Below are 25,607 nucleotides of genomic sequence, written 5' to 3'. Positions count from 1 at the left end.
ACAGTGTTGGCTACCTAAACTCATCATCTCATGGGAGCTATGGGCTCTATGGCTTCCATTTTATGTTTATTTATTTATTATTTATTTTTGGCTGCACTGGGTCTTCCTTGCTGCCCGTGGGTTTTCTCTAGTTGCCCTGAGCAGAGGCTACTCTCCAGTTGTGGTGTGCTGGCTTTTCATTGCGGTAGCTTCTCTTGTTGCGAAGCACAGGCTCTAGGGTGTGTGGGCTTCAGTGGTTGGAGCACATGGGCCAAATTACCCTGAGGCATGTGGAATCTTCCCAGACCAGGGATGGAACTTGTGTCCCTCTGCATTGGCAGGCAGACTCTTAACCACTGGACCCCCACGGAAGTCCCTGGCTTCCACTTTACAAATGGAAACTAAGGCACAGAGGAAACTAAGGAAAACTAAGGTAAAGAGAGGTCGAGTTACTTCCCCAGAGTCACAGGGCTAGGAAGCAGGGTGACTAGGATTTCAAAGAATAGTCCAGGACTTCTTTTCTGAACCCAGGATCCCCAGAGACCTGGCCCCTCAAACTTGGGCAGACTTTGTTGGAAGATCTTTCTCTGCCCAGCGATGGGGAGTGGGGGGCAGCATTGGAGAACTAGACCCCTTCTCGATCCAGCACCCCGTGCCCCAGCCTCAGGATTCTGATCTAGTCCTGCTTTTCCCCCAGAGCATGATGCTTCCTCTTACGTAACCAAGTGTGCCCGCCCCCGAGGTTTATATAAGACAACTCTGGTAAACACACTGCAGGGCATCAGGGCTTCAGGAGAACTGAGATGGACAAAAAATGAGATCTTACCCTCCACTCCTTCCCAGGACGCCACTCACACTTGCAGTTTTTCTCTTTGGGGCTTGAGCCTGGCTTTGTGTGTCCCTACTTGTGCACGGGGGCATGCCAGTTATGGAGGGACAAACAGGCATGTTGGTAGGGATGTCTTTGTTGTCCTTTTTCTTCTTTACAGTGAGAAAATCCTGCAAAGCTTCCCCACTAAGGCTTTCCTTTTTCAGCAAATTCAGGAAACTTAACTCTTAAATCCCCTCCTCTTGCCCTAGTCGTAGATCCATTTCATTAGAAGGAAGTTCTCATAGTTGTTTGCTCCAACTTGGTCAGCCAGAAAACTAAGTTTCAGTGTCCCTCCTGAAACTACCGTTTTCCGGTCATTTGGGTTTCCCACGAATGCCTGCAGCTCTTTGAACCACATTCTCCAGGTCATCTCATCACGCTGGGCTCCAGGCACCTGTGCTACAAAAAGCTACATACTCAGGTTGCCCCCATCACTCAAGGCTGCTCTTCCCAGATCAGGCGTGCTAATCACCCCAAGCCATCAACAACAAAACATTCTCCACATTGTGGATCAAATGGAGCCATCCAAATTTGATCCATCCAAAAGTATAGATCAAAACTATTTATAAACTATCCTTTATAAATAGTTTCTGGCCCCTAGCCTCTACTGGATTGGCCTAATTGGATGAACTTGAACTCTCCTAGGTCTGAGATTGGGGTGGTGGGGTGGGGGTGGGTGGGAAGGCGACATATCCTGATGTTGATGACTGTGGTTACACAGGAGGTCTCAGGACCAGGAAAATACTGGGTCCTTCATAATCAGTGAGCATCTACGCTTTTGTTGAGATACCCTGCCCTCCCCCAACCCCGTACGGAACTAGTACTGAAGACATGAGGCCTTGTGCCCTCTGTGTGTGTGTGTGTGTGTGTGTGTGTGCTAAGTTGCTTCAGTCGTGCCCTATACATATCTTCCCAAAGCCAAGTAAGGCTTCAGTCCCCTTCCATCTCACTCATCTTCACTTCCACACATGGTGAAAGGGAGAAGAGAGAGAGAGAAATCAACTAGAGCCCTCCCCTCAAATCTTCCAAGCACCAGGGTGCCTGAGTCAGGCTGGCACTAGGGTTCAGGGGGATACATGGGCCACAAAGCCCAGCTTTCTCTCCTTCTGTCCCCGTGACCCCAGGCTCAGTTCTTCCCCAGACCAGACACTTGCAGACAGTAGAGCCACTCATTCCCCCTTGGCCAGTGAGTGCCAAGGTTCGAACTGCTTAACGTGGCTTTATGGAAATTCTGCACCTGTAAGAGATGCCAGGGTTCTAGGCAGCAGGGGAAATCTCATAATGGCAGGTTCCAAATTCTCCCAACCCAGCTGCATTGGAGGCCATCTGCTCCCTTTTAAACGTCATGGGTGTGGACTTCACCAGCGGTCCAGTGGTTAAGACTCCACCTTCCAGTGCAGGGGGTGTGGGTTCAATCCCTGGCCGGGGGAATTATGGTCCCACCCTATGCCAAGGGCTGCAGCCAAAAAAATTAATAAATAAATAAACATCCTGGGTCCTTCAAACCACAACACCCTCTCCCAAGTTCACATCCCCCTTCCCCCACACCCTCCCTCCCCACACTGCAAAGGCAAATCTTCAGAATCTGCTCACCTACCCTCTACAAGGGTGAGTCAAACAAGCCCTGAGCTGGGGCTTTTGGCCCTATCTTGAAAATTTTACCTCCATCTAGACCTCTCCCCACACACCAATTACATTTCATTTGTCCACTCTCCTGATGTATTGTTTTTGCTATTTTCTCCCTTTTGAATTCAAGTCGTTGATTTATTTATTTTTTCCATCTCACAGAATAGATTCAAATTTCCCAGTGATTTAATTTACCTCACCAGCTGTCCAGCCGTCCTTGCAGGACCTGCCTGCCTGGGCTGGCAGCAGTAGAAAACGGGCAGTTCCCCCCCCCCACCCCACGCCCCGTTCCCGGCTTTGGAGTGGGGTCTCAGGAGACCCCGACCATCCCCCATAGCTGCCCAGTCCGGCAGCCAGGCGTCCTGTGACCTGCTTAACGTGCTCCTAGGTTACACACCGCCCCCGCCGCCAACAAACGCCTCAACATACACACAACACCCCACAGAGGAAGCCCCCGACGGCTGTAGCTTTATTAAAAGATCTCTTCTCAAATGCGAAATCAGGCCAACAAGCCAAACAATCTCAGTGACTCAGATTCATCCACAACTGCACTCTCCCCCACCTCGCCATGCTGCTCGGAACTGGCCCCCACCCCACCCCACCCCACCTACATACGCACAAAATTCCCACGCGAGTGACCTCAGCCCCAAGCTGCTTCCCACAGCCTCTCCCACCACCCTGTCCAGAACTTAAAAAAAAAAAAAAAAACAGTTTAAGAACCCCCATCCTGCCCACCAAGGCTGGACCGCACGCAGTCTGGTGTGGAAGTCCCTTCCCGCGCCGCCGCCTGGAGTCCTGCAGTGTCCTGGGGGTGGGCGCCCCGTGGCGCTTTGCGGGTCGGGGATGGTGGGAGCCCCTCGAGCTGCCCTCCCGGAGGCGGCGGCGGCAGAGCTCGGGAAGGAGGATCTAGGGTCCTGAGCTCTCCTCGGTCTTCCAGTCGCGCTGACGAGGGCGGGCAGAGGCGGCGCTCAGTACAGCCCCAGGATGGCAGCGCCCACGTCCTTGGAAGGCCGGCGCTCCTGCATCAGAAAGTTAATCATGCTTTCGGACTTGATGAGCAGGTTGCAGCCCAGGAAGAAGACGCCGAAGATCACAGTGAGCGACAGCACGCAGAGCACGGCGATCTGCGCCACGCGCGACACCCACAGGCTGCGCTCGTCCGGTGCCAGCCCCGCGGGGACCCCGTCGCTGGCGGACAGCGGCGCGCCCCCGGGGCAGCAGCCCAGCCACGTGCCCAGCCCGTGGCTGCGGTTCCCCAGCGCAGCCCCGCCGCCGCCGCCGCCCAAGCCACCCGCTGTCTCCAGGCCGCTGTGGTTCAGGAAGGTCGAGTTCATCGCCGCTCGGCGCCCGGGGGGTCTCGGCGCGCAGTCCGGGGCGCACTGGAAGGCTCTCCGGCGTCGGCGCTCTAGAAGCCCGCTCTAGGAGAAGCGCGGGGAGAGGGAGAGGGCTGGGGGCTGCCGGCGCGCCTCACCCCCTCCGGCCGCCGGCCCCGGGGCACCTGGCGGGAAGCGGCGGCCCGCAGAGGCGAGCAACAGGCTTCGCGCGAGCCGGAGCCGCAGAGCCCAGCGCGCCTCTAGGCACCGACTGCGCTCGGCGCCCGCCCAGCCGCCCCTCCCCTAGCAACGGCCCCGCCCCCTCTCCTTCCTGCCTTCCCCCTCAGCTCCCCCAGGCCCGGCCGCGTCCAGGGGGAGGTGGGAGAGCCCGCCGCGATCGCATCTCCGCCTGTGTCCCAAGGTTGGAAGGGGTCGGGAGATCAGGGCAGCCCCGCCCTCAGTCGGCGAAGCTCGACACCCTCAAGGCATCCTTGGTCTGCTCCAGCCGGAAAAAATCGCCCCAAGGAGCCCCTTCTGGGATTTGATGCTCTCTGCAGTTAAGTTCTTCCTGAAGTCTGCCGTAAATCTCTTCTCCGCTCTTTACTGAGGTCGTGGTAAGCCTTCCTAGATGTCAGAGAAGTTGCAGAGAACACCGCCCCCCATCCTCTCCCCGCAGCGCAGCCTTTCCTTTCCTCTGCGCCGTATCCCCCCTCCCCTCTTCAATGGGCCGTGGCCGTGGCCGTGGGTGGCCGCGGGTGGACGCCAAACCCCACTGCCCCGACTCAGGTCGCCCCAGCCTCGCCTCCATCATGAATATGAGGAGTACTCTCGGCCTCCTTCCCACCTCGTCCCCACCCCTCCCCACGTGGTTTTTCTTAACTTAAAAATAGGTTATTGCGTTTTTTCTGTATTCCTTGTTACAAAGCCACATTACTGTAAACTAGTTAGAAAGTACACATTCGGAAAACGGAAAAAAATCTAAAAACTCATAATCCTACTACCCAGGGAGTGTCCATATTACCGCCTTGCTTCAAAATCTTCCTGGCCTTTTTCTATGTGTTTCTAGATATGTATTCAGAATAAGGATGCACTGTTCATACATACTGTTTTGTACATGCTGTTTTGTAATCCTTTGTCATTTAACAGTTTATTCTTCCGTGGTGATAAATATTCATCTACAACAGGAGCTTATTAAAACCCGGATTCCTGGGCCCAGCCCAGAGTTTACCAATCGGTAAATCTGTGCATTTCAAACAAATGCTCTTTCTGCTCTTCCTGGACTGACTTTGAGAATTACTGGTCTGCGATATCATTTTCAGAGAAGGAGTTGTGTTTCAAAGTATAGACTGTTATACTGTTACCATTTATTGAACCAAAGTCTCTATTTTTGGATATTTGATTTGTTTCTGTTCCTTCTTTCCCTTTTTTCTCTCTCTTTCTTTTTTCTTTCTCTTTCATCAGAAACAATATTACCATAAAGAACTTGGTGAGATACCTTTGTACAGGACCTGTAATTTTTTATTTCTATCATATTTTGAAAAATGGACCTGCAGAATCAGTAAATTACATCTGACTAAATTGCCCTCCAGAAATGTACCAGTTTCCACTCCAGTCTTCCACTGGGAGAAAAAGTGCATTGCTGCCAGGCCTGGTCATTGTCAATATTTAAAAAATCATTGTGTGAATTCAGGGGATAGGGGATAATTTCTCACCCTTGTATTCTTTGGTTGCTGAATCAAAAGAAAAAATGGAAAGCCTTTAGGACTTGTTGCAACAGTCTAGGCAAAAGATGGCTGGCTGGAGGCTTGGATTCCAGGGATGGCAGGAGAAGGAGAGAAACATGGATGGAAAGAAAGAGCCTGGCAAATTGGAGGGAGGGAATTCAGGCTGTCTCCAGCAGGTGAGCATCTCAAAATTACCCCCTCATTATTAGCAGAACACTAATTTGTGTGTGTGTGTCCTGTGAAGCTAGTGAATTTTTCATTTTAAAGATGAAACTGACACATATGCATAGACACACGTACACACACACAGAGGAGAAATTAGAGAAAGACCCAGATCACCTCTGCAGTCCTAGGAACACAGTCTGGCACAAGAGCACTCAAGAGTTTTCTGGGCAGGGGTCTCCCTGCCCTGACTACCCCTCAGGGCCAGGACAGAACAGAATGAGAACGGTGTCCGACCTGGACACTTTCTCTTCTGCTTTTGACCAGTTGGAGAAATACTTTAATGCCCTTTGTCCATCCTTCTTCTGAGACAAACTTCTGACCTTTGATGTACCCCAGACTTAGCCCATGACTGACTCCATCCAGCTGGTCAGTCAAGCTGCCAGATGCGCAGAAAGGTGGGGGACGGTAAGTAAAGATGAGGCACGGGGTCCTGCCTACTTCAGGAAGAGGCTGTGAGGGGGCTGACGGCTGGCCTTTTCTGTGTGCCCGACTCTTTGCAATCCCATGGACTGTAGCCTATCAGGCTCCTCTGTCCATGGAATCTTCCAGGTGAGAAATACTGGAGTGGGTTACCATTTCCTCCTCCAGGGGATCTTCCCGACCCAGGGATTGAACCTGTGTCTCTTATGTCTCCTGTATTGGCAGGCAGATTCTTTACCACGTGTGCCATCTATGAAGTCTGCCCTTTCCTTTATTAAGCACCCGTTGTATGCTCAGTGCATCAAATATATTACCTCAGTGAATGAATGTTTTTTATTTTTGGACCACACCATTCAGCATGCATGTGGGATCTTAGTTCCCCAACCAGGGATCAAACCTATACCCCATGTGGTGGAAGTGCAGAGCCTTAACCACTGGACCTCCAGGGAGTCCCTCACTGAATTCTTGCAGTGACTGTGTCCTTGATGTGAGGAAATAGAGGCTCAGAGTGGTTGACTTCCTTAAGCCCACACAACTAGTTAAGCATCAGAGTCACAGTTTGAGCCTAGATCTATCCTGTTCCAAAGCTACACTTTTCTTTTTTAAATTTTATTGAAATTAGTTGATTTACAATGTTGTGTTAATTTCTTCTGTACAGCAAAGTGACTCAGTTATACATATATATATAATATATTCTTTTTCATATTCATCCACATTATGGTTTGTCACAGAATGTTGAATATAGTTCCCTGTGCTATACAGTAGGACCTTTTTGTTTATCCATCCTCTATATAGTAGTTTGTGTCTGCTAATCCCAAATTCCCATTCCTTCTCTCCTCTATCCCCCCCAAGTCTGGTCTCTACATTTGTGAGTCTGTTTCTGTTTTGTAGATATATTGGTTCGCATCATCTATTTTAGATTCCACGTGTATATTATATCATACAGTATTTTTTTTAACTTTTTATTTTGTATTGGGGTATAGCTGACTAATAATGTGATAGTTTCAGGTAAACAGCGAAGGGACTCAGCCATACATTTACACATGTCCTTTCTCCCCTAAACTCCCCTCCCATCCAGGCTGTCACATAACATTGAGAAGGGTTCCGTGTGCTATACAGTAGGTCCTTGTTGGTTATCCATTTTAAATATAGCAGCATGTACGTGTCCATCCCAAACTCCCTACTCTCCTTTCCCCCCATCTTTCTCCCACTCTGCAATCAAGCTCCTTCACAAAGTCTGTGAGTCTGTTTCTTTTTTGTCTGTAAGTTAATTTGTATCATTTCTTTTTAGATTCTACTTATAAGGGATGTCATAGATATCATATCATAATCTCTAGATCAATCCATGTTGCTGCAAATGGAATTATTTCATTTGTTTTGATGGCTGAGTAATATTCCATTGTATGTATATACCACATCCAAAGCTACATTCAATTGTAACTGTCCCCCATCATCCCTGAGCAGCTTTCTCTGGACACCTGGAGGGAGAGAAAGACGTCTGTGACCTGGGAGAAGGAAGGGAGAGAGAGAACTTGGTCTTGTGGAAATAAGCAAAGATCAGCCAAAGGAGAATGAGCACTCTATTTTTCCAGAGTTTGCTACAGCGGGGAAGTCAGCCATATTTACTTGAGTTTGACAGACACACAGAGGCAGGCAGAAGAGTGGGAAAGCTTTATAGTGGGGGCGGTGGGGGGGGTGATGGTAGCCTTCATATATGCCCTGATTGGAGACTGCTGCCTTGGAAAAGGTGTAGGTGGGCAGACTAGATGGGGGGCGTCCCATGTGATTGGTTAGGGGAGCATATTTAACTTTCTCCAATTTGTACTATGTTGAAAGTGGGGGAAAAATTAGAGAAGCTTGTTATTGATCAATGTCTGGCTGTTTGGGGCTGGTTGCTACAAGGGCTGTGATTTGGCTTCCTGGGCTGTTGCTATAGGTAGTGAGTCAGAGTACTGTTTTTATATACAGTCTGGCCACTGTATGTATATTCAGTGTGTCAGACTTCTCCCCAGAGTTCAGGAGTGGGGACCTACCTAGCCTGGACCCAGCCAGGTACTCCCTCCTTCTGCTTCTCCCTTCTGCCCTTTCTGGAGGCACTGGTCCCAGAAAGTCTGGTTGCCATTTGATTGGCTTTTTTTTTTTTTTAAAGCCACACCATGTAGCTTGTGGGATGTTAGTGCCCTGATCAGGGACTGAACCTGTGCCCTTGCAGTGAACGCTCAGAGCTCTAACCACTGGACCACCAGGGAACTCCTTGCATTAACTTTTTTTTTTTTTTAAGCTCTTTGGGGCCCTCAATTCTTTTTATTATTAACTAATTAACTGTTGGTTGTGCTGGGTCTTCACTGCTGCACAGGCTCTGTTCCTCTGCTGCAGTGAGCGGGGCCTGCTCCCTAGCTGTGGGACGCGGGCTGCCATTGCGGTGGCTTCTCTTGTTGCAATGCACAGGCTCTAGGCGCCTGGGCTTCGGTAGTTGTGGGGCTCGGGCCTTGCTGCTCCGTGGCATGTGGGATCGATCTCCCCAGATCAGGGATCCTGCATTGGCAGGCGGATTCTGTACCACTGAGCCACTCACTAGGGCAGTCCTGCGTTAACTCTTAATTCATACAATAACCCTGAAAGGTAAGTACGTTACTTATTTATCTCTGCATCACAAATCACCCTCAAATTTAGCAAATATTTATTATCTTGCAATAGTTTCTGAGCGCCAGGAAACCAGAAGCTGCTTAGCTGAGTGGTTCTGGGTTGGGGGTCTCTCATGAGGTTGTAGTCAAGGGGTTGGCTGGGGTCACAGTCACATAAAAGCTCCATGGTGGGGGGTAGAGGATTGACTTCTAACGTGATTCTTCAACACAGCTGTTGTCTCGAAGCCTCAGTTCCCGGCTGTATAGACCTTCTCGAGGGGCTGCTTGAGTGTCCTCATGACATGCAGTTAGCTTGCCTCAGAGCCAGTCTTGAAGAAGGTGCTGGAGGGACTTCCCTTGCGTCCTAGTGGTCAGGACTCCAATGCACGGGGGTGTGGATTCCATCCCTGGTCCGGGAACTAGGATCCTACGTGCCACAACGTGGAGTCAAAAAGAAACAAAGAAAAAGCACGTGCAGGAAGGTGAGCACCTGGTGGAAGGGAGAGAGACGGAAGAATGAGGCTGCAGGATAGTGGAAATTGTTATTTAATCTTCACAGCAAGCCTTGCCGAGAAAAACCATGAGCCTCTTTGGATAGATGAGAAAATGGAAGCTCAGAAAGGAGAAAATTCTTGCCTGAGGTCACAGAGCTGGTAACTGACACAGCCAGAATTTCAGCCCTTAGCTACCTTATAACCCAGCCTAAGCTCATTCCAGTTCCAGCAATTTGTTTGCTCATGGGGGCAGGGAGGGCAGGGGGACGAATGGTGAATATAGGAGTGTGCTTTGATATTGGAGAAAAACTCCCCCCTCATCCAGGCCCCAGGACTCAGGAGCCCAAGAAGGTGCCTGTCTGTGGGCTGTCTCCTGCCCTAGAACCAGGAAGCCAGTGCCTCTGGGCCCAGCTGCCTCCCACACAGCACTATTTTTACCCTCCACCTCAGTGACAAGCCTGCCTCTCCCAGATCTGGAAAGGCCATCTGGGCAGTCTGGCTGCCCCAGGAAGAACCTCCACCCAGAGGCCACTGTTGTCCCCGCAGCTGTTTCTAGATGAACGTTTAGTTCTTAGGCCTGCCTTGGCCATCCAAGATCAGTGAGACACCTCCTCCCCTCGATTCAGAGATTAATCAAACCTCCCCAATTAGTATCACTTGCCAGGTGGACCTATCCGAACTAAAATGTTTAAATCCAAAGGTATTTTACATTGTCAACCTTTCCAAAAGGTTACTAAAGTGCTCCCTGCATTTTAATGAAGAGGTCAGAATGATTTTATTTGCATATTCAACTGTACAGATGAACATGTTGTTCAGTTGTTGCTCAGTCGTGTCTGACGCTTTGCAATCCCGTGGACTGCAGCACACCAGGCTTCCCAGTCCTTCAGTAACTCTTGGAGTTTGCTCAAACTATGTCCATTGAGTCGGTGATGCCATCCAACCATCTCATCCTCTGTCATCTCCTTCTCCTCCTGTCTTCCATCTTTCCTAGCATCCGGGTCTTTTCTAGTGAGTTGGCTCTTTGCATCTGGTAACCAAAGTATTGGAGCTTCAGCTTCAGCATCAGTCCTTCCAATGAATATTCAGGGTTGATTTCCTTTATACTGACTGGTTTGATCTCCTTGCTGCCCAAGGGACTCTCAAGAGTCTTCTCCAGCACCACAGTTTGAAATCAGTTCTTTGGTGCTCAGCCTTCTTTATGGTCCACCTCTCACATCTATATATGGCTACACACGCACGAAATATCAATAGGTGACCCTTGTACCATGGCTTGTTTCAGGGAGGCCCAAGAACCCTTGAAAGGAATTTATTTTCCGAAGTGGTTTCAAACAGCTGCCCTGGGGCTCCTGTTTATGCTAGTCATTCATTTGGCAAACTCTTCCTGGAGCGGGCAAAGGTTGCCTTATGCCCAGGTCCTGTCCAAATGATCTCACGTTTCACATTGGCAGAGGGGAAGTTAATAATGATTTCCTGCATCTGGTACAGAATTTAAATAAACATGGACTGCCCTGTTCAGCCTTTGCCCCTCCAGAGATTTCGAGGTTGGCCCCTACTCTGTTCATGCACACAGAGTGGAGGACAGAAGAGCCTGACTGTTCATGCAAAGGTGGCTTTGCCCAAAGCAGTGAGAGAAATGCCTTGGGGGGTGTTCGTGCCATAGCAGAAAGCGGGAAGTATTTTTTTAAGTACTGTACAGTGGAGAACTTGTGAGCAGATGTCACAGGTATCAGGAACTTCACAATGAATCTGCCACCTGTCTGATTTGTGTGTCAGAGAATACCTGGTTTTTGGAGATCTATTTCTGGTTTTAGATCTAGAATCTATTTCTGCCTTAATTGTCTACATGACCTTTGACAAATCACTTAATCCTCTCTGGGCTTTGATTGGCTCATCTGTAAATCAAGGGAATGGAATCTGATCATTTTCAATAAAACTTTATTTATAAAAACAGGAAGTGGTGCCAGATGGGTCATGGTTTGCGTTTCTCCACTCTCTCTTTCCTGGAAGGGGTGGGGTGGATGTGCAGAGAGCATGGGGCCCAAAATCTGTGCCTGGTCTGTACCTCAAGCATTACCCAGGCCTTTCTTGTTGATGTTATTCAGTCACTCAATCATGTCTGACTCTTTGTGACCCCATGGACTGCAGCACACCAGGCTTCCCTGTTCTTCACCAACTTCCAGAACTTGCTCAAACTCATGTCCATTCAGTCAGTGATGCCATCCAACCATCTCATCCTCTGTCGTCCCCTTCTCCTCCTGCTTTCAATCTTTCCGCATCAGGACCTTTTCTAATGAGTCAGTTCTTTGCATTAGGTGGCCAAAGTATTGGAGTTTCAACTTCAGCATCAGTCCTTCCAATGAATATTCACGATTGATTTCCTTTAGGACTGATAGTTTTGATAGTTGATTGCTAGTTTTGATAGAATTGATAAAACGCAGGGAGCACTTTATTAACCTTTTTGGAAAGGTTGACAATCTAAAATACCTTTGGATTTAAACACTTTAGTTCGGATAGGTCCACCTGGCAATCGATACTAACAAAAAACTGAACAAACCTTTTTTTTTTTTTTTTTTAACTCCTGTGTACCACTCAGCACAGTTTGGACTGGTTTGATCTTCTTGCTGTCTAAGGGATTCTCAAGTCTTCTCCAACACCACAGTTCAAAAGTATCACTTCTTTGATACTCAGCCTTCTCTATGGTCCAACTCTCACATCCATCCATGACTGCTGGAAAAACCATAGCTTTGACTAGATGGACCTTTGTTGGCAAAGTAATGTCTCTGCTTTTTAATATGCTGTCTAGGTTGGTCATAGCTTTTCTTCCAAGGAGCAAGTGTCTTTTAATTTCATGGCTGTAGTCACCATCTGCAGTGATTTTGGAGCCCAAGAAAATAAAGTCTGTCACTGTTTCCATTGTTTCCCCACCTATTTGCCATGTGATGGGACCAGATGCCATCATCTTAAGCCTTTCTTACCCCATTTGTAAGATGAGAAGCAAGGGGAAGATCTGCATTCCCCAAACTGTATTCTGGATCAGCAGTCCCAGCGAGGTGTCCACAGAAGTGACACTGACCCCAAGAGGTTTCTTCACTACAGGACTTCTCAGAGCCTTTAGAATACTGATGTATATTGTGACTTTCCTGCAGGTTGTGCTGTGTAACAGCGGGATGCTTTTTCCCTCACCAGCAACTAATATGCGTTGGCCAAATAGTTCATTTGGACTTTTCCATACCATCTTGTGGAAAAACCCGAATAAACTTTTTTTTTAAAATTTTGCCACTGTGTACCACTCAGCACAGTTTGGGAAATGCCCTGTAATCTCCCGAAAACCTTTTGTTTCCTTCCCTGAAGAATAGGGGTGATGATGGTTTCTGCCTCCTGGAATTGTTGGGAAGGGTAAGCGAGGTAATGCCTGGAAACAGGCCTGGCACAGGGCCTGGCACAGAGTAAGTGTTCAATAAATGCTGGCAGCGATTATTTATAATAAGGTTCTTCCTTTCCAGCTCTGACATTCTGTGCTTCTAACTGCAGCGTGTAATTAAACCCCAAAGCATCTGGCTTCTCAAGCCTAAAGAACAAGCCTGGAGGAAGGAAAAAAGGAAGAGAAAGATCCTTCTGGGTTGCCCATTTGGCACCAGCTTCAATGCCAGTCATCACAACAGGGGGCATGCAGCAAAATGCCAGCTCCTAATGACAAGGCTCTAGGGAGTCGGTGGTTCCCTGTTTAGTTCAGATGCTGTGGGGAATAGCGCAGACTGTGGAGAGGAGAAGGGGAGGACCAGGGCTGCTTTGGGGTCAAGTGGAAGAACCCCACGGCATCCCACATGAGTCAGCCACCCCTTCCCACTGTCTGGGCACAGTGATCTTGGCCACTTACAGTTCTGTATGATGTGCTAAGGGAAACAGCGACAGAAGAACTGAGTCAGAAAAGGTACATAGGAAAATTCAGACAGAAGGGGCAGGAAGAGCAATCTGCAGGGGAAGCAGCATCTGCTGCGGCTCTGAAACCTGAGGGAGCCCAGGGCTGTGGTCACAGGGACCCGGGGTGAGGCTGCAGCGCTGCAGAGTGTCGAGAGAGAAGGTTGAAGAGTGGGCAAGGAGGGGACTTGCCTGGTGGTCCAGTGGATAAGAATCCACATTTCCAGTGTTGGGGGCCTGAGTATGATCTCTAGTCAGAAAATAGATCCTACATGCCACAGCTAAGACCTGGCAAATATTTAAACACACACACACACACACAATATTAAAAAAAATATTAAAAAACAGATAATGAAGTACTAAAGATGTAGTTACAACATTATAAATATAACTAACACTGCTGTATGTTATATGTGAAAGTTGTTAAGAGGATAAATTCTAAGAGCTCTCATCACAAGGAAAGTTTTTTTTTTCTTTTGTATCTATGTGAGATGATGGATGTTCACTAAACTTACTGTGATAATCATTTCATGATGTATGTAAGTCAGATCACTATGCTGTATACCTTAAACTTATGCAGTGCTGTATGTCAATTATATCTCAGGAAGTCTAGAAGAAAAAAGAGAATAAGATGATCATTTTATTGATGTTTCCGAAAGCCATAATGAGCATGTGCAATGGGAGAACCTTGGAGAACCTTCTACAAATCTTTGAAAGGAATGAGACAGGGAAGGAAGTGATTCATACCACACTAGGAACCAGTGTCTAAAACATTCACCCTGCAAAGCCAATTGAACAATAGGAAGCTGTTCACACCTGTTTGAATGTTAGAAACATGTCTCTTTTTTTGTCTTTTTCTTCAGGGTCATTTGACAGCTGAAATGACATACACAAGCTGCTTTTATTATTTTTTTAAGATTTTTTTTTATGTGGACCATTTTTAAAATCTTTATTGAATTTGTTACAATATTTATTCTGTTTTATGTTTTGGTTTTTTGACTGCAAGGTATGTGGGATCTCAGCTCCCTGACCAGGGATGGAACCTGCACCTCCAGCATTGGAAGACAAGTCTTAACCGTTGAACTGCCAGGGAAGTCTCCATAAGCTGCTTTGAAATGGTTCAGGCCTTCCACCAGCTATATTTCCAAGAATTGATCACATTGCAATGGTTTTCAAACTGTATTCCTTGTGGAGCACTACGGTTTCATAGAGACATTTGGTTGGTTCTACAAAACTTTGACTTGAATGCCACAGGTGCTGAGGCTGATCAGAAACAAAACCAAAAATAACTATGATCTACAACCCTGAGTTTTTAAAAAGAAAATGTACATTTGAATTTATAAAATATATGTAACTAACAAGGTGCCCCTCTTACCTGTTATTTATATGACTTCTAGTTCAAGTTTTATTTGGAAAGGGTCTTACTTCTAAAAGTAAATGGTATCACCATCCCAAGAAAATAGTCATTTTATGCTAGAAGGTGTAGCTTCAAAGATACTCACTACAGCACTGCTTATAGCAGGATCCAGCAAACTATGGCTCCGAGGCTAAATTGGCCACTGCTTGTTTTTGTAAATAAAATTTTATTGGAACACAGCCACACTGCTTCTTTTATGCATTGTCTGTAGCTGCTTTTGTGCTACAAAGGCAGGGTCAAACGGACACCTTATAGCCTATAAAGGCTAAAACATTATTCGGCCCTTTACAGAAAACGTTTGCTAACTCCTGGTTTCTAATATTGAAAAAAATGGAACCAAAGTGAATGTCCAAGGAAGGGAGTTGGTCAAATTACAGCATATCCCTTCAGTAAAGAAAATGCAAGGCCACCATGAGAAAGTGAGGCTGTGGCAAGGAGCGCTCCAGCTTGACTGCACACTGGAACCCTCTGGGGAGTCTTAAAAGTCCCATGAACCAACCCCATCCAGGGTCAATTAAATCTCCCTGAGAGTGGAACCCAGACATGAATATTTGTTAAGCTTTCCTTGAGGCTTCTAACAAGAGCCACTGTTGGAGAAAAATATTTGATGACATAGAAATACGCCCACTGTTTGCAGTCGTCCCTCCATTTCCATAGGGAATTGGTTCCAGAACCTGCTTCAGATACAAAAATCCCCAGATGCTAAAGTCCCATAACCAGTCCTCCATATCCACAGATACGGAACCTGCCTTGTTTTGAAAAAAATCTGCAATAAATGAACCTGCGCAGTTGAAACCTGTGCTGTTCAAGGTCAACTGTATTGTTAAGTGAAGAGAAGCAAATTATCTAACAGAGTATCCCTCATGACTCCTTTTTGGTAAATTTCTGCCTATACACACACACATGCACACAGACTCAGACAGGTGAACAATAGGTGTGAAACATAGATGTGCTCATCTCTGTGTAAGATATTTTAATATTTTTATCTGTATTTCCTATATGTTCTAATGTGAATATTATATCTTGTAACAAGTACCAAAAAAGAGATAAAGTCATCAGCTTAAAAAGTCATATACTTTTCATTTCAAGAGAAAAAGAGAAATGAGCATCTAATCAAGGTATTCACAGGTCATTTGTGTACACACCACACCCATAGGGGTGACGCAGCCCAGTGGAGAGGCAGGTCCCAGCCTCTTGGTGACAGCTGGGTTCTGTGAGTTAGGCAGTCGCTGCTGCCTCTAAGCCTCAGGGCCCTCAAGATGGGATGTGGGCTTCCCTGGTAGTCCAGTGGTTAAGAATCTGCCTGCCCATGCAGGAGACATGAGTCCCGTCCCTGGTCCTGGAGAATTCCACATACCACGCCTGTGCACCGGGCACCTTAGTGCCCATGCTCTGCAACAAAAGAAACCACAGCAATGAGAAGCACTGCAAAAAGACTAGTCCCCGCTCACCGAGACTGGAGAAAGCCCTCACTCAGCAATGAAGACCCAGCGCAGCCATAAACAAATAAATCTTTAAAAAAAAAAAAAAAAAGATTAATGGGATGAGTTTGTCCACCTCATGAGATGGAAGACATGAATGTGCAACTTCTGGCACAAAGCAGGTGCTCAACAACATTGCGTTTTTTTTCCATAAGCAGCTCTCAGAGTCAGCCTGCAGCCAGTCAGCTCCTTGCTCATCTTGCTGAAGGAGAGGGGTTAGTTTAGCCCAAGTTCGTCTACAGTTGCTGGTCCCCGGTGCTGTTGCAGTTGTGCTAACCGGGGGCCACCTCTCACTGGCTTTAGCTTGGAATCTCTGCTGCCTGTGGAATTTTCCTGGACTCCCGAGAATGACCCGGGCTTCTTACCAACCTGTTGACCCTCTTATCAACATAGCCTGTCTCCACCATCCCCAGATGGAGTCCCATCTGCATACAGAAAGAAGGGCTTTCAATTTTCCTGGGGCTGCTCACCTTTAATAAAAATGACAATTGTAGCTGCCGTATTTGGACCCTACATCTGCCCATGCCTACATCCTCTGTCTCTCAGCCTCAGCTCTGTTGGGCATGGGATGATGCTATCCTCATTTCACAGGTAAGAGAGGTGGAGGGACTCAGTCAAGCTCACACAGCTGGTAACTGGCAGGTCTGTCTGGTCCCCAGGTTTCCCCATTCTGCCACACTGCCTTCCAGCAGCTGTTTATGCTCCCTTTTCTATCCCAGTGGATTCTAATGAACAGCCAAGTTAGAGAACTGTTTTTACAAAAGCAGTGATTCTCAACATGAACTATGGAATCTCCCAGAGAGATTTTTAAATGCTAATGATAGGGGTGGATACTGAAGGGTGTGGCGGGGGAAGGGTGGAGGTGGGAGGAGGGCGAATGCGGAGTCACTGGAAGGGACCCTTCAGGTTTTCTGTGGTTGTGGTAAGGTTCTATTTCTTGATCTGGATGCTGGGTGCTTAGGTGTGTTCGTCGTGTGTGTGTGTGAAGATCACTTAGGATTTGTGTACTTTTCTTTGTCCATTTATTCCATAGTAAATTTTTAAAAATTATTGTTTAAGTAAAGAAAAAATAAAGGCAGTTGTCCTCAACCACATCGCCGCCTCCTGGGAGAAGGCAGTCTGTGACCCTTGGACTCATCTTGAGAATTCCTTTCACAGCATCAAGCAGTTATTGGCCTTTGAGTCTGTGCCTGTCCTTGACAATGAGCAGACAATTCTTCCAGGGCTGATGCTGCACTTAGCTGGCAAAGGCCCACTGTTGCTGCAGCGGCAGGTACTCAGGGACAGTGAGGCCCTGTGGCTGGGCTCAACACCTCCTCCCTCCCCGCACCTGAATTCATGTGACCCCATTCCACCCAAGCCCTGGGACCTAGGGCAGCAGACATGGAAACAGCTACAGCCTAGCACCTGGGTCTAAGGGTGAGCCCCCTGCTCACTTCTGCCTTATATCATAATTTGAGTCCCTGAAACATGTTCTCTGATTTTCACTTATAGACTGTCTGATTTTTAGCTGGGCCCATCCGTGAATGTGTGAAACTAAGACTGTATTTCCCATTGTCATTTGCAGCTAGGTCTGGTTCTGGCCAGAATGTAAATGAAGTAGTCTGCATAATTCTAGGAAATGCTCTAAAAAAGGAAACTGTATTTCTCCTTTCTTGTTACCTGGAATATGGCAAGGAAAGGCTGAGTCCTAGCAGCCATTTTGGGCCAAGGAGCAAAGTCATGACTGAAGATAGAATAAGACAGGGGAAACTAGAGCCTCTCTCGCTTTCATCTCCTTTGCACTATGGGGCACCCTGTTGGTAGTAGACTGACTCCCTGGGGGTCTCTTAACATGAGAGAGAAATGAGCTTCTACTCTGTTTGAGCCAGTGATACTTGGCGTTTTCCATTCCTCTCAACCCCAATTTAAGCCTAGCTAACACTCAGTGCTTCTGATTAAACAAATATATATACTTGTTGTTGATTTACTTGGCTGTGCCAGGTCTTAGTTGCGGCATGTGGGTTTTAATTCCTCGACCAGGGATCGAACCCCCGCCCCCTGCATTGGGAGTGCAGTCTTAGCCGGTGAACTACCAGGTAAATCCCAGGGCTTCTGAGTTTGATCCTTGGCCTGAGTTCTAGCCTTGGTCACCTGCCCAATATGAGGATGAGGGTCCTGCCTTTCTCCCCCTGGGCACTGGAGTTCTGCCCCAGTCCCACCTGAATGGTTGAACCCTGCAACCTGCTGGTGCTCCCTATCCATGCTGCCTGCATGTTGTGTTGGCCAGAGTGGCATACAGCCTGCTGCTCCAATTGCTTTCCTAGAGTGAGCCCTGCCACTTCCCTCTTCCCTCTCATCCTCTTACCTGTGGCTCCCGCCCCGTACCTGACAGGCTGGCTGCTCTCTGGACATCTACAGCAGGACCAATGCGTGCTGTACCTTCCCCAGGGGGCAGACAGCACCCAGTTCCTGAGATGTATTGAGAATATGCAGCTAATACAAAAGAAAAAGTACAGCTAATAAATAATTTTGTTTTTTTGTTTTTCAGTTTCTCAGTCATGTCAGACTCTTTAGGACCCCATGGATTGATTAATTAATCAATCAATTAACTTGGTACCCCTGCAGCCCCACTTCCTGTACGTGGGCCGTTGCTGGCCCCTAGTGGCCACTGGATAACTTGCACAGAGAGTTGCCCTGAAAATTGGAGTGTGGGAAAAATTTTCCCCCATTTCTGAATTTTCCTGATGCTGGGGGTTTCAACCATGACAGACCCATAACTCCTCCATCATAAAATACATTTTGTATAATGATAATAGTTTTTAAAGATTTTAAGCACTTTATTGAGGTTGTTGTTCAGTTGCTAAGTCACGTCCGATTCTTTGTGACCCCATGGACTGCAGCATGCCAGGCTTTCTCGTCCTTCACCCTCTCTCAGAGTTTGCTCAGATTCATGTCCGTTGAGTCAGTGATGTGCTGTGCTGTGCTTAGTCGCTCAGTCGTATCCGACTCTTTGTGACCCCATGGACTGTAGCCTGCCAAGTCTTTGATGCTAATAAATGACATATTTGTAGGGTGCAATTTGATAATTTTTGATTTATGTGAATTTCCATGCCCATCATCACAATCGAGATGGTAAACATCTCCATCACTCCCCCCAAATTTCCTTGTCCCCCTTTCTACCCCGTCCCCAAGCAACTAATTATTGCTTCCTGCTTTCTATAATTTTTAAAAGTTTTTATTTATTTATCTTTTTGACCATGCCACAAGGCATGTGGGATCTTAGTTCCCTGACCAGAGATCAAACCTTTGCTCCCTGCAGTGGAAGCATGGAGCCCTAAACACTGAACCACCAGGGAATTTCCCCCATGCTTTCTATAATTAAAAAATATATATAGATTAGTCCACATTTTTGAGAGTTTTCTATAAATGAAATCAGTATATACTTTTTTTGGTCTGGCTTCTTTTACTCAGCATAATTATTCTGACATTTATCCATTCAACTAATTAACCAATAGTTCTCTTTTCATTGACGTGTTTATCCATTCAGAGTGATGGTAAATTTAAAAAGCAGCATTATGCCCTAACTATCATATAGAAAAGAAACAGAAGGAAAGTAATAAAATAATAGATAAGTCCCAAGTAGATGCTCATTCATGAGAACAGTAAAACATACAATGATGTGGTCCCAGGCTTTACCTATACATGAAATTACATGAGCCCAGTTCTTTGCCAGAAACTTTGGCTGGTTTGGCTTCAAAGGCCACTCCATACAGGAGGGTACATGCTGTGTGGATCACACATGGGCGCTGAGATTGAGCAGAGAAGGTGGACACAGGCAGATTTTAGTTCAGTGGGTTCATTTCTCAGAGGACTGATCATTAGGGTGGCATGTTACTTTTTGAATTATGTGATTGGTGTGTTCGGTGTGGACCACTGTGGAATTTTCTCCAGTCTATTAATTACTCAGGGACCTCCCCGGTGGTCCAGTGGCTAAGACGCCACACTCCCAATGTAGGTGGCCCAGGTTCAATCCCTGGTCAGGGAACTAGATTCCGCAAGCCGCAATTAAGTTTGCATGCCACAACTAAAAGAACCCCCATGCTGAAAAGAAGATCAAAGATCCATCATACCACAACTAAGACCCGGTGCGGCCAAGTAAGTAAAGAAATGTTAATTACTCCAGCTTATGAGCTCACTGAGGTCCATACTTGATTTTTTTTAAGGCATGTATTTGATTCATCTTGTGTTTTACAGTGCAATCTAGAAGCTTCCCTTGCACGTTCCTGAGCAGAAACGGAAGTCTCCTTCTGTTACCCACGCTCTCAAGGCCAGCCTCCGGCAACGGTACCTCTGTTCCACTGGAGGCCTTCTTGAGTCAGAACATGATTTTATGAGAGAAAATGTTTGGCAATGATTTTGAAGTAACAAAGCTTTAGAACCTTCAGTTATTCTACCTTCTTGGATAATCAACCTACTGAGTTTTGTGGTGACCTGTAGCTTCAGAGTGACCTGTCCTTGCAAGGAATTCACTCCAGAAACTTTGAAGAATTTAGCTTACACCGCAGTAGTGCCACAGAGAAGAATCCAAAGTCCAAAGTGGGACACAAGATACGCACGTTCTCTCGTTGCTGTTTCTTAACTCCATTTTTAACTTGTCACCCAACATTTCCCCTGAATCTGATTCGATATGAAAGTGTAGAAGTGTTAGTCACTCAGTTGTGTCCGACTCTTTGTGACCCCATGAACTGTAGCTCTCCAGGCTCCTCTGTCCATGGAATTCTCCAGGCAAGAACACTGGAGTGAGTAGCCATTCCCTTCTCCAGGGGTTCTTACCCACCCAGGGACCAAACCCGGGTCTACCTCATTGCAGACAGATTCTTTACCATCTGAGCCACTAGGGAACCCCTCAATTAAATATATTATGCTTTTATGCTTATGCTTTGCTTCCTTCTGTTTTCCTTGGGAAAGTTTTTCTTCTAATTTTTCTAACTTCTTAAGTCAAACACTCAAATTTGTTTTACTTGAATAAAAGCAGTTAAGACTATGAATTTACTTCTAAATAAATTTCAGACACAATATATTAATGTCATTTTCATTTTAGAAAGCTGTTACTCTAGATTTTATTAATAATTTGCCAATGACCCAATAATTATGCAGGGGAAAAAGTGTCTGTGTGTCTGTGTATGTGTTTCTTTTAAAGTTATAAGAAATTGAGGTTTTTAAATTGTAGCCAGAGTATGGAGCTGATATAATTCCTCCTTTTGGGACAATTTGAGGTAGTAGTTTTACCCTAGTTTATAATCAGTTTTGTAACTATTCCTGAAGTGTTTGAGAAGGTATACTTTTCTGTGGGGTAAAGTACAGCCTAAAAATAAAATAAAAAACTCAGTCTTGGACTTCCCTGGTGGTCCAGTGGATAAGAATCGGTCTGCCAATGCAGGGTACACAGGTTTGATCCCTAGTCTGGGAAGATTCCACATGCCACAGGGCAGCTGCTGAAGCCCGTATACCTAAAGCCTGTGCTCCACAAGAGAAGCCACCTCCACGAGAAACCCGCACCCCGCAACCAGAGAGCAGCCCCAACTCGCTGCGACTAGAGAAAGCCCACACACGCAGTGAGGACAGCGCAAACAAAAATACACAAATAAATAAATTTTAAAATTCGATTATGAACGTCTGGTTTGACTGTGTCTCACTGGTGACTGCCTTTTCATGTCAGGTCTGCAAACTCACCTTTTTCAGCTTTGTTGTCTTTTCCCAGTTTGTCTCTGATCTTTGTCATCCACATCCATCCTTTCCATCCTTTTCGGTTTCATCGTTTTCCACATGCCTTTCTGCTCAGGATTTGGAGGACTTCCAACTGTGTGATGACAGCCTTTTTTAAGATATTTTTATAGGGACCATTTTTAAAGCTTTATTGAATGTTACAATATAGCACCTGTTTTATGTTTTGGTGAATGCTACAATATAGCTCCTGTTTTATGTTTGGGCTCTTGCGAGGCACTATTTTGAAGTTGAGAGAGGCTTTGAGCGGAAAAGTATTTAGGTAAGAGGAAAGACTAATAAATTAACTCTTCAGAGCTTCCCTCCCAGGTAGCCTGAAGGCAATAGATTTGAACACAATGAGAGATCATTTGCTAATAGTGCTGAGTGTACAGTTTCTTATTTTTGTGTTCCTATTCTTGGTTCTAGAAGTATCCATGAATTAGTACAATATTTACCTCAGCTGTAAAAAGCTGAGGAAATGTTTGTAATATTGCAAAACTCACATTACACATTACTCTTACGTTTTCATATATGTCTAAACTTTAGACATAATATAATACTAATTCTTTACATTGACAACAAGATGGACATTAAATGCTAGACTTATGAATTTTGACATTTTAATTTGAAAAGTTACTTTAACGTTTAAATTACATTTATAACTTAAATAAAATTTAAGTTAAATTTTAAAATTCAAAGTTACTTAGTAAAGTGTAGTTAAACTTTCAAAGAGTGAAATAAAATGGATCTCTGTAATTTTGATATAAAAATTTAATATGTAGTCATTCTAATTTGTATTTTGACTTTTAAGAAAATAATTTTATTTATTTATTTTTACTGTGCTGGGTCTTTGTTATTGCTCGGCCTTTTCTGTAGTCTCAGCAAGCGGGGGCTACTCTCTGGTTGCGATGCACAGACTCCTCATTGCGGTGGCTTCTCTTGTTGGGGAGCACAGGCTCTAGGGTGTGGGGGGTTCACTAGTTGTGGCACACGGCTCAGTAGTTGCAGCTCCCAGGCTGCAGAGCGCAGGCTCAGTAGTCGTGGTGCACAGGCTTAGTTGCTCCATAGCATGTGGGAGCTTCCCGGACCAGGGATTGAACCCGTGTCTCCTGCATTGGCAGGTGGCTTCTCTACCACAGAGCCGCCAGGAAAGCCCTTGACTTTCAAATTACTAGATACTTTTTAATATTTTAAAGAAACGAACTTTTTGGAAAACAAAAAATTAGTACATTTTCTACATAAATTTATATTTTTGATGAAAATATATTTAAAGTCATATACTTTGAATATAATTATGCTTTTAATTCTTAAATATATTTAAAAGTTGATCATAGTAATATAACTAGTGTTTGTGCTGAAAGGAAGATAAGAAAATAAATTTCATAAAAGATTTTAATCCTTTATGAATTATGTATACACTTATTATTCATCCCAACATTATTAGTCCATTAGCACAGCCTCCAGACATGTGGAATAAAAATTAAATTCATTGATCTTTGACATTTTGCTAACTTTCAGTCATATATTAATATAAGCCATAGCTTCATATGGGCTTCCCGGGCAATGTTAGTGGTAAAGAATTCACCTTCTAATGCATGAGGTGCAAGAGACATGGTTCAAGCCCTGGGTCAGGAAGATCCTCTGGAGTAGGAAATAGCAATCCACTCCAGTATTCTTGCCTGGAAAATTCCATGGACATAGGAGCCTGGGGGCTACAGTCCCTGGATCCGCAGACTCAGACCCAACTGAGCACACACACACACACAGCTTTATACACATTTTAAAATTTTATTCTTTTAAAGGAATGTTTGTCAGAATATCAGGATAGAAATTATTTTATTTAATAGCTTGTTGCTGCTGCTACTGCTGCTAAGTCGCTTCAGTCGTGTCTAACTCTGTGCGACCCCATAGATGGCAGCCCACCAGGCTCCCCCGTCCCTGGGATTCTCCAGGCAAGAACACTGGAGTGGGTTGCCATTTCCTTCTCCAGTGCATGAAAGTGAAAAGTGAAAGTGAAGTCGCTTGATTTATAACTTGAACATGTTTATTTAGACAAGTGATACGTGGAGGCCATGTCTTCTTGCCCCAGGCTACTACTTTCAGACTTTATTCATGGGTCCCAGGTTGGATGTGCCAGTTCCTTGAATGGGTAGGAATCCATCCAGGGCTCACGTGTGCCGTGGTTGGGGGTGAGTGGGGCTGGAGGGTCCCTATGGTCCCCTTGGGAGTGCTGCCATCATTTCCTCTAAGACTTCATGTTGCAAGGAGACCCTTGCCTGCAGGTCCAATTCCCAGCATGTGGTCCTGGAAGCCTTTCCTGTCACCCAGGGCTCTAATTCTGCACAGGTGAAGTTACTTGGATCATCTGAAGTTATCTGGGTCACCCGTTTTGGCCACAAATGGTATTGCATAAAGTGATAGCCAGAGAATGCCCTCCTCCCAGGCTACAACCTCCACCAGAGCTTCAGAATTGATGCTTTCAAGATGTGGTGCTGGAGAAGATTCTTGAGAGTCCCTTGGAGTGCAAGGAGATCAAACCAGTCAATCCTAAAGAAAGTCAGTCCCGAATATTCATTGGAAGGACTGATGCTGAAGCTCCAAAACTTTGGCCACCAGATGCAAAGAGCCAACTCATTAGAAAAGACTGATGCTGGGAAAGATTGAAGACAGGAGGAGAAGGGGATGATAGAGGATGAGATGGTTGGATGGCATCACTGACTCAATGGACATGAATTTGAGCAAGCTCCAGGAGATGGTGAAGGACAGGGAAGCCTGGCGTGCTGCAGTCCATGGGGTCAAAAAGAGTCGGACACGACTGAGCGACCGAACAACAGAGATTCTGCTGTCTTTACATCCTAAGACGCAATGCGCTGCTGCCCCACTAGGGAGACGAGTCCAGAGGCGGAGGGTACAGGGCATCACTGCCCACTTAGAAAACTCCTCCTACTTCCTTTTTGGTAGACTCTATCACCCTGTCTCAAGGGTGAAGTGAGCATCAGTAACAAAAGTTTCTCTTGCCTCCTTTTTGCTATGCTTCTGCTGCTAAGTTGCTTCAGTCATGCCTGACTCTTTGCAACCCCATGGACTGTAGCCTGCCAGGCTCCTCTGCCCATGGGATTCTCCAGGCAAGAATACTGAAGTGGATTGCCACGGCCTCCTCCAGGGGATCTTCCCAACCCAAGGATCGAACCTGTGTCTTATGTTTCCTGCATTAGCAGGCAAGTGGTGTTTTTTTTTTTTTAAGCCACTAGCTCGACCTGGGAAGCCCTTCCTTTTTGCTATAGTTGGTGGAAATGTCTCCTAGACTTCCTTGGTGACAAATGATACTAAAGATGTGTGTCCTTCATGGGGAGGTGACAGGTTGTCAGGTCACCATTCCATGGATGGTTAACTCCATCCTACCTGTACTAAGCAGGTCTCTTTTGGTTGTATGGGTGACAGAAACTCAACTCAAATGTGTTTATACAAGAAAGGACATTTATTGAATCACAGGGTTGCAGTAAGGGCAAAAGTGAGTTTAGGCTGCAGAAGTGGTGGATGCTGGACAAGAGTCCAGTCTGGACTCTGCTCCCTGTTCAAGGAGACTTATTCGCTCAGATGGGCTGTATCCATGAGATTCCAAGCAGCCTCAGGCCCCACACCTGAAGGCTTCCTGTGAGAAGCTGAGCCTCGCCACTTAGTTTCAGTTCAAGATACACGGGTTGGGGCACGAACAAATCCTCTCACCTGGAGGGCAGGGCTCTGTGACCAGCAGACTGCCTAAAACC

At 46.1% G+C, this 25,607-nt stretch overlaps 2 protein-coding genes and 1 non-coding gene across 4 annotated transcripts in view; 2 read left to right on the top strand and 1 right to left on the bottom strand.

Annotated features, from left to right (window-relative positions):
- Positions 1-2,916: 2,916 nt before the first annotated feature.
- RPRML (reprimo like) lies at positions 2,917-4,067 on the bottom strand. Its single transcript, XM_004013425.6, has one exon. The coding sequence runs from the start codon at positions 3,808-3,810 to the stop codon at positions 3,445-3,447; it is 366 nt and encodes a 121-aa protein (XP_004013474.3). The 5' UTR covers positions 3,811-4,067; the 3' UTR covers positions 2,917-3,444.
- A 55-nt stretch (positions 4,068-4,122) lies between these two features.
- Positions 4,123-25,607, top strand: part of LYZL6 (lysozyme like 6) — a 29,872-nt gene continuing 8,387 nt past the window's right edge. The window contains exon 1 of one of the 2 annotated variants that reach the window (XM_060394940.1): positions 4,123-4,345. The gene's annotated coding sequence lies outside the window, so the exon portion shown is untranslated. Of the gene's footprint in view, positions 4,404-25,607 lie in introns of both variants that reach the window. The other variant, XM_027975440.3, reaches the window with a different exon arrangement.
- Positions 20,047-20,119, top strand: TRNAG-CCC (transfer RNA glycine (anticodon CCC)). Its single transcript has one exon. It is a non-coding gene; the product is annotated as a tRNA-Gly (tRNA).

The sequence above is a fragment of the Ovis aries genome, chromosome 11, assembly GCF_016772045.2.
Source record: "Ovis aries strain OAR_USU_Benz2616 breed Rambouillet chromosome 11, ARS-UI_Ramb_v3.0, whole genome shotgun sequence".
Taxonomy (NCBI): Eukaryota; Metazoa; Chordata; class Mammalia; order Artiodactyla; family Bovidae; genus Ovis; species Ovis aries.
Note: the sequence above shows the minus strand (reverse complement) of the source record. Positions and strands in the feature narration are given on the sequence as shown.